Source organism: Cebidichthys violaceus, unplaced genomic scaffold (assembly GCF_023349555.1).
Source record: "Cebidichthys violaceus isolate CVI_PGR_0920_01 unplaced genomic scaffold, fCebVio1.0.p SCAF_21, whole genome shotgun sequence".
NCBI classification, from domain to species: domain Eukaryota; kingdom Metazoa; phylum Chordata; class Actinopteri; order Perciformes; family Stichaeidae; genus Cebidichthys; species Cebidichthys violaceus.
The window spans coordinates 2,836,157-2,845,800 of NW_027176384.1; the positions used below are offsets into that span (position 1 = coordinate 2,836,157).

Here is a 9,644-nt window from a genome sequence, read left to right on the forward strand (position 1 = left end):
GTCAGTGGTTTACTTTCAAAATCTAGTATCAGCTTCAGTGACTGGCTGAAATTCAATTGTCTCCTCCTGTCCTCAGACAATGCTCTCTATTGGTCTAAGGCTACATCCATACTACTCCGTTTTCGTTTGGAAACAGAGTTTTCAAACGGAAACGATCTCCGTCCACACAGCGTTTCAGCCACCGTTTCCGAAATGATCTCCGTCCATACTACACGCCTGGAAACGAATATCACGTGACTCTTCACGTACACTGGGCATGCGCCGATGTAAACAGGAAGTAGATTGTCGTATTTTGTAACTAAGCAACCAGAGCAATAAAGTAGTCTTTAATGATCGTAAGTATGTGTTTGATACTTAAAATCTTCTCTGAAATCTTCCTCTATAAACTCAAACAGATACAGTTCGTGGAAAGTTTAATACGTTTTATTTTTCAGACTTAACGTTACAGCGCTGCGGGTCTCTCTCTCTCCGCTCACTGATCTCTCGCTCTCTCTCTCTCTCTCTCTCTCTCTCTCTCTCTCACGCCGCTCACTGATCGCTACAATAACAGCTGTTTCCTCCGCAGACATGCTGACTTTAACTGGACAACAGCTGCTAGTAAAGACCACAAGGTCAGCAATGCCTGTAATCAGTTGTCAGTTAACCTGGTAGTCGATCGCGGGTGTTACGTCATCGTTTCCAAACTTATGCGTTTCCGTCCGTCCACACGAATACGCTACCCGGAGTTTTCAAAGTTATCCGGCTTCGGGATCGTTTCTAAACTCCTCCGTTTACGGTGCTCGAAAAGTGTGGAATAGTGTGGACGCTCAGTGTAACCGTAGCAAAACATATGCGTTTCCAAACGAAAACGGAGTAAGGTGGATGTACTCTTAGAGATGCTCCGGATAATGTCCACTCTCGGCTGACCTCCTTGGTCTGGTCCGCCCCTCCTCATCTAGAGCGAACCCCCCTCGTTCCATAGCGCTGTATTCATCAACATCTCTGCTTGATCAATATGTCTCCTTCCCCCACTGTTTACACCTCACATTCCTGAAGTCGGCCTCTCCCAACTCATCTCATTACCATACAATCGTTTTCGGATCTGAAAAGCCTGTCTCAAAAGTCTCTCTCTTTCCCTCAAAACATTCAGTAACAATATTTTATAGCTTAATACATAGAATGATTATACTTTTATGATTTAACACTTCTTCAAATAAACATGTTATAACATTATATCCACCACTAGGTGTGCTTATTAAACTTACTAACATTGCTTTTTAACTTTAAATTCCTCACAGCACTCCGGATTTTTGAAATTGGTCCAGTATTGAGCGAAGGCATCTGCTGAACGTGCTGCAATGATGTCATTATTGTGTCATGTGTGAGAAAGGAGTGCCGGTGTTGTCAGAATTAGTTGTAGCTTCGAGTAATCTAAAATATTTTCCATGTAATGGTTGAATATTTAGCTGATTTCGAGATTGTGGATGCAACGGCAGATTCTCCAAGCGAGGTACGATAACAAACAGCGAAAGGTAAAAAAAACTGTTAGACACGTATAACAACAATATGAGCGGTATCTATATGTGTCTATGAGTGGTAAAAGAAGCACTTTAAGTGGACGTGCATTGACGGTGCCAAAGCGCCCCGAGTGATTACATTGTAGCTCGTTAAGCGGCTGTAATCTGCAGCGTTCTCGTTCGATACAGAACCAATTTCAAAAATTGCTGTCCCCATTAGTCACTTAGATACAATAACATGTTGAGAAATACCAGAGTTACCTTTAAGAGTTGATATCACAGATACTACGTCTTGTTTTGAGTATCAATACTTGAGTCAACCGGATCGTTACCAAAAAAATGAATAAATTGGTCTTTTCATAAGAATCCTTCATAATTTTAAAATCATGACATGTCTCTTCCCTACAAAATAGCAGATTAGCTGCTTTTAATAATAAAACCTATTGGAATACATATTGATGCCTGTAATTATCGCCCGGTGTTACTTGGTATCGGATCAGAACAAACTTTTGTAGTATCGCCCACCCCTTTATGCAAATCAATGAGGTGGTTGTGTTTGTTGACGCAGTGCGGTTGTGTCTGAACGCGGCCGAAGGCTTCGCTTATACTTCTGCAGTAAAGTAACAAACAGCAGAGGCGTTGAACCAGGTGAAGTCATCCTTTGTCCCGGGAAGTATCATGGTATGTGTTTACAGGCTGTAAATTAAAGGGCTTTAATGGTAGTTTAATGACACAAAAAACAATATAAGTGGGCAAATAAAAAATAGTGATTACCTGCCATCTCTGTCCCAGTCGTATACCTCGACCTTGATTGTTCTGTTGGTAGAAGCACAAGATGAGGATCAGATTAAAAAGTAACTTTTTGGTTTCTGAATTATGACTCTATTAATGTTTCGACTGAAACATTTGTCTCAATATTTCTTGAGGCATGGCGATGCTTAGTTGCAACATGCTACATACTATACTCATATTCAAGCGCTATCTTCTTAATTTCAAAATAAACACACATGCTAGTTGCTTTTGTCATTGTTGTCATGGAGGCATTCGGAGAGGCTGATTCATTCTGCAGCTTATCTTTATTACAACACACTGTCTGCCTGTCACTGTATTTGCCTCTGGTAATGGGCTGTCCTCATCTCCAAATACGTCTATCTCTGCATCCCATTATAGCTTACAAGGAAATGTGAAAAAAAACAAAAAAACAGAACAGCCTGCAAGAGGCAGATTGCTGTGCAATCACTTCATCTACCAGTATCTTCAACAGGAGGGTCATTTCTGTCTGACAAAAGCAGGAGAGCGATATGTAGAGAGCGAGAGGGCCGAGGGAAAAGGATAAAGGAGATGAGACTGAATTAAAACAGAGAGAGAGCAAAAGGCACGAGAGGGAAGGAGGGAGAGAGCAAGGTGAAGCGACTCGGGTGTAATAACGATTCAAAACTAAGAGAGAAAAAATAAAAATGAAAGACACCCACCAGAGACAAAACAGTGTAGTGCTCACAAGCTCAGTCGATTAGCTTTGTTGCTTTCAACCGCAGAGATGGGTCGAATTATGCATCAAAGTTTTTAGTATTTCATGAATCTTGTATGACGTCCTTCTGCACTTACTGAGATTGCTTTAGAGCTTGGCCAGCCTTCTGAAACAAATGGCACCTAATTCAAAAAGCTGAGGCAAAAGTGCACCTTCGCAGCCTCGCCATCTTACTATATAAGAAGAAGAGGAAAGAGCACCATTAATGGGCCTTAGAGCTGCTTGAAGAGCCACATTGCACATTAAAAGGGAAAGGAGGCAAGAATGGGCTGGCTGATGGCGATGTGCACTCCGGGGATGAATGTGTCTCCTGGTTGACGTAACGATTAATGGTGTGGGTGTAGATGCTAAGATGCTATGTGTTTTAGGGGCGGCGGTGTCATTAAGTCAGTGTTATTCCACATCTCAGCAGGAAACATCCCCTCACACTGAGCTTTGATGAGGTGACAGGAAATTGACAATGATTTCACTTGTTGAACTTGTAGTCTTAACTACCTTAAGAGTGTGTGTGTGTGTGTGTGTGTGTGTGTGTGTGTGTGTGTGTGTGTGTGTGTGTGTGTGTGTGTGTGTGCGTGTGAGAACAAACACAGGTTCATCAGAAGACCTAGGAGCAGAAAGACACAGTTCTATATTGTTTGCCAGCTTGAGCTCCTCCTTATCTTTTCTCCCAGGCTGAGGAGAGACAGATTCAATGTGTGTGTGTGTGTGTGTGTGTGTGTGTGTGTGTACTGTATGTGCAGTCCACTGTGAGTTTCCTGAGTCCCACATTGATAAGACTCCTCTAATAAGCTTATTGGGAGCAAACTTCAGATCAATGCTGCTGTCTGCTAGCTGAGCTAAACCCTGTTTCACTTTTTAGCTACACAGCTGCCGTCGACACCGACGACGAACGCGAACACATGACTGACATGAGGGAGACTTATTTCCCTACTTATTTGTTGTCACACTGGGGCTTTGAGCAACGCAAAATCATTTTAAAAGCTGGAAATGCAGTCTCAAGTTAAACAGAAGCCACATTCAAATTTGTTTTAAGAAGTGACAACGCTATCGTTTTTTATCAGGACCATACCTTTTAAAATAGGTTCGATATTTAGAATGAAAATTCATAAAATAGCATCATTTAGAGCAGTGAGACCCCTGTCCATCACCATATCAATAACAGAAAGTTCCACTGAAGTGCCTGCGTCCCAGCAGTCCCTGGTTCAGCACAATGGACAATGGTCTTGACCCTCCCACATGCAGATGATCCACTCTGAGCTACAGTTAAGCCAATCTTCTTTATATCTTATGTTCATGTCATTGTCAGTCAGTCAGATTCCCATTAACCATAAATATTCACATTTACAAGATGTTTTATAGAGTGGAATTATAAATTCCTTCTTTTGGTCAAATACACATACACCCATTTTTTTTTCTTCCAATTATTTTATTGTAATGTAGTTTCATCTCCTGTTTTTCCTGCTTTCTAATGACCCGCAGAACCTCATTCATACTCGAAAGAGCAATTACAATCATAGACACATATAGATAGTGTGAGTGGGTGTTGGCGGCAGGATGTCATTTGTTGTTGTGCTATACCAATATAAATGCAGAGAAATGTAACTGAGTGCAGACTTGCCTAACACTTTTGGCACTGTGTAAACAATAAAAGGCTGCATATGTGAGTGTGTTTGGATGCAGTGTTGAGGCTCATTGTTCATATCTTAGTCAACCGTCATGAAAATGAATAAGCTGTGAATGTGGTCCAGTACCTCCTTTAATATTGTGGATATTTGGATTTTCTCATACTAGCATTTTCAGCCGGGAGGAAGTTAACATTCCAAGAAGAACTCTGAATTTCCATGATTAAAGTCGTAAATATAGAAGAAAAGAACTCAGATATACTGTGAGATTAAAGTGGTAAATTTCAGAGAAATAACTGACAAAAGTCTTACATTTGTAAAAAAAGAACATTTTTTATAATATCTCAAATTTGTGATTTTTTGTGAATTATCATTTTGCTTTTTCTTACAATGGCCTTAATATGCTGTCTTATAATATTCCTTTCTATAATACGCCGTCACAGTGTTACGCTATGTGTAAGCAGACCGTCCATCCCATCTAAAAGAAAAAAAAAGGAAAAAAAAGGACTCACCTGTCGTAGTCACCATTGCAAAGAGCCCGAACAGGGATCTTAAAGGCCTGCCATACTGGGTTTAATGTATTCTTCACCACCTCTGTCTTGTGGCAGATAGTAAACCTACAGAGAGACGAGGAGAGGCAGAGAGACGACAAAAGGGAGAAACGTGAGATTTGTGGGGAGAAGGGGAAACAGAAAAGGTATTGGAGTTAAATAAATAACTTTCCACAAACTGAGAGCACAAATGGAGGGCTGTGGAAGCTGGACCACTTCCAGGACACACACATGCACACAAATACAGACTTAAACACACACTGCAAAGATGTAATTTCATTAGTCCCTTGGCTAGCAGGTGGACTTGGTATCTTGTGCACTCTGAGCAAAAGGTCTTATCTGGCCTGTCACACACTGCAGGATGGAAGAGAGCCCACAGAGCTGGATCGAACAACCACACACACACATACACACACACATACACACACACACACACACACACACACACACACACACACACACACACACAATCTATGTGAACATACCACAGCACTGCAGTTCAACGCCTCCTGCTTCACCACACACACTCACATTCGTGCGGACGTCACACACTTCCACATGTAATTCTCACACGTGCTCAAACAGGAGGCGCAGCTTTTAATCCTAGGCAAATCAATGAAACCCATTTCCTTTGGATTCAGGGAAGGATTAAACCCAACATGAAAGGGGGAGAAGGAAAGATGGAGGCAGAGTGAATGAGGAACGGGGGGGGGACTCACGTGCCATCCTCATTGCTCCTGTAGAAGACCAGGAAGGGGTCGGACTTGCCGAAGAAATCCTTTTTGTCCAACTTGTTCCCGCAGAACTGCATCATCACCGATTCCTAATGAGTAGAGGCCGAAAAAGACTGAATATGAATACATTGTAGATGCACGTTTGCAACCAGTGGTCGTCCAATTATTTTGTAAATCTGTGCTCAGGCCAAAAAATAGGAGACGAGTGATGAAAGATGAAAATAAGTAAAGCTAGTAAAACACAAATAGTGGAGAAAAACCATGAAGTTTTCATTTATTTTATCAACCATTTTGCAGGCAAAGAATAAAAGATATATTGAAAACAAGAAACTTTTCAGGAAGTGCACGTTCGTCCTCACCCTGCAGTTGTTCAGCTCCTCGGCTTTCACGATAATGGTCCCGCATTTCTTCCCTTGAATGCCTCTGCAGACAACACACAACACGGCAAAGGGTTAAGACGTCACAATCACACGGTCCGTGTGTTTGCCGCGGCCACATTGTTTGCTCTCCATGTAACCTTCCTCCTACGTCTCCGCGTGTTCGAGGTAGAGGTCAGTTGGACTTTGTGGAAATGACCCGAAGGCGCAAGAAAAGTGTGTACACCAGAAGAGGAGTCAGCGACACGGCATGGAGCGTGTTCAATAACGACAGGGCGAGTTTCATGCACATGGGTGGTGACCTGCACTGTGTCCCGCACTGACCATGTCCCTTTGCTTTGTTTGTGTACTGGCGCTGCAGCGTGTTGACCGTGGGATGACAGAAATTTGTATTCAGAAAAAATTAGATTCTTTCCCCCAAAACAGTCTCATCAGTGTCGTGACAGTTTTCAATGATTGCGGTTGATTGCACGCTGGGTGGGGCGGGGGGGCGGTGAGATGCAGGGGAGATTTGTACCTGTTTCCACAAAACATGTCCTTTTGTTATTTTTATTATCACATCTGTTTGAGTAAAAGTACAAATGCAGAGAACTCAGCTTTAAATGTGAGAGCACGTTATGAGGTGAGACTTACTGGAAAACGTTATGAGCCCACCTCTGTTTAGACTCTGGACCAGGACTTCACATCTCCCCAAAAACATTCAAGATACAAACGGGACACTGTTTGCATGGAGGGGGGGGGGGGGGGTCTGAGTGGCCCAAATTGACCGTCTGGGAGTGTGCTTCACTGTGTGAGTGGACCGTTGTGGTAAAAGTTTGGGATAGGTGATGCATGTTCATGTGTAATACTCTGAATAAACATCATGGTCTTAAAGGTGAAGTCAGTGACATCATTTGCAACATCTCCTCCCTTAAAAACACACAGAGGTGACTGATTTCACCGTCTGAAACTGTAAATGTTAGTCCGTTTGGATCATTATTCCTGCTGCAGGTGTTTACGGTGGAGCTCATTTGAACTTTTTTGAAAAAACACTAACTGGTAATCAAATGCATTTACATCGCCATGGATAGATTTGACCTCATTAACACTCATCCCCAGTATTTATGGGGTATTTCAGTGAGATCTGTTTCCAGAAGAATACATAATAAAATGTGATTGTTTGTTGTTCATGTATTTAGAAGATACAGCTGAGGTCAGGTGCTAATTCTCTGTGGGCTTCCCTTTCATATCATACATATTCATTTTCATCCATCGTCAATATAAAACATAATCATTAGCACTTGAAATTGTTAAAACGCTTGTTTTCCTGTGCAGCTATGTTTCAATGCTTCCTCGCATGCTACAGGGATAGTGATGTTTCCGTGTGGGAGGAAGAGCAGGACAACATAATTTCACTTGACATGAGACTTGAGAGGTCTTGCAATCCAGCGAGAGGGGCCCCATCATCTGATGAGCTCCGCTCTGAGAGACCCACCTGGCATAAATCGACTCAGGCAGTCATTTAGACAGCCCAGAATTGGGGTTGAGGACCTCTGCGTGAATGTAATTCAAGCCTCCTTTTACTCCAGCACAAGGAACTTGGGGGGGGGGGCAAGGTGCTTTTGAAATGGCAGACTTATATTTCCCTTTGTACTTGCAAAAAGCAATACCCTTTTCTCAGAAATCTAAAGATGGGAAGAAAAGGTAAAACAGCACCTTTAGGAGAGCGGACACCTTTTTCTTCTCTCATTTCCAGACAGCACAGGGAGGTCTGGAGTTGTATGCACGATGTGTGTTAATACATCCAGAGGAAGACTGATTGAGACTAAGACCGAGGAGGTGAGAAAGAGCAGTGCGTTCTCACTTCAAAGACAGCAGCTCGGTCAGTGGCCCTTCACTCCACGTGCCCCCCCCCCCAGCATCAGTTTTGCACATGCAGGGCAGCCTGGGAGTGAAGGAAGAAGTGGGGACATTTATTTTGTGCTGGTGTTCAGTCGGCCCCTGTGGACACTCACGCTTTGTGTCGTAAAGATCTGCCGCTGCCAGATTCCCTTTAGAACACCTCTCAATTTACTGCAACAGGGTAAGACAGTCTGCCCCACTTGAATGTACAAAAATGATACAGCAGGCATCTCATTGTCTTATGAGACGAATACAACTTTTTAGAAGTAAACAGTAAAACTCTCTCTTTCTCTCTTTTCTATTAGTTTTGCACCCTCTCAGTCTCAATCATCTCACAGCAACGATATGCATGGAGAAAGAGTTAAAGACGCACACTCTCACACACACCCCAGACAAGCGCCCAGAATCCATATCGCCATGACAACTCTGCCGAGCAGGGGGCCCCCGCTGTGGGGTATCGAATGGGATTCCTCTGCTCGTTATTTCCTCAAATGCTTGCTCTCGCTCCTCTATTTTACAGAGAGGCGGTCATTATTCTGTCTGAGAGATCTGCCTTGAAATGATGCGTGGGTGGCAACTGCCAGGATTGCATAGTGACTGGATGAATAATGTATCTCACAGTTTTGCCTTACGTGCGCTCCGCATCACGCATGCAGACGCAACATGTGGCGAATACAAGAAGAGCTCAAAGCTCAAAGCTCCAATCCAAACAAAAACTATTTATGGAACACGATACTGCTTTCAAAACTAATTTTCCCACCTTTGGAAAAGAGAAATTATGACAACACATGACTAATGGAAGCATGTTGTTGTGCTGCAATCGCTGAGTGTTTTAGCTATTTGCTGAAATCAAGCACTGCTGTATTGAGCTGCTATTTATCCCTCTACAATGTGAAAACAAGCCAGAAAAAGCGGGTCTTTAACGGTCATATTTCTCTGTTTGGCATTTAAAGTGAAGTGAATGAATTTAACGGGTGTTTTGAATAAAAACAGAGCTTTTGAAAATGCTTAAGATCTGAGAAGTTCATACTCGCTATCAGGTAAATGCTTTCCTCATTTTAGTTTATTCATGACACAGAAAAGCACTCCAAAGTTGAGAAGGGCTAAAGGAATATCTCTCCCCCCCCCCCCCAGTGTGTGAGAGGAAACACTGTGAATCCTCTAATCAAGACACATGGATTTGCAATCAGTGTCTGGCGAGAGACGGGTAATTAAGTCTGGGCCACTTCTGGGCTGCAGCCTAACACACATGCATGCACAAACAGGGGCTCATGCATATGTGTGCGCGCGCACACACACACTTCTTACACTCGTCATTTTCATTACACTCCCAATGAAGGGAGAATACCTGAATGAGATATCAATTATAATTATAACAGCACAAGGATCCATCTATTCTCGGCCATGCCCCGACACAAACACACTAAAAGGAAACTCATAACCATAATTCTCTCA

At 42.8% G+C, this 9,644-nt stretch overlaps 1 protein-coding gene across 1 annotated transcript in view; it reads right to left on the reverse strand.

Moving 5' to 3' along the window:
- The window catches only part of LOC137877173 (copine-8), a 66,697-nt gene that overhangs the window by 19,926 nt on the left and 37,127 nt on the right, over positions 1-9,644 (reverse strand). The window contains exons 7-10 of the mRNA XM_068716902.1: positions 6,291-6,354; positions 5,917-6,020; positions 5,159-5,263; positions 2,271-2,312 (exon numbers count right to left, since the gene is read on the reverse strand). Coding sequence (XP_068573003.1) covers positions 2,271-2,312; positions 5,159-5,263; positions 5,917-6,020; positions 6,291-6,354 — 315 coding nt within the window. The remainder of the gene's footprint in view (positions 1-2,270; positions 2,313-5,158; positions 5,264-5,916; positions 6,021-6,290; positions 6,355-9,644) is intronic.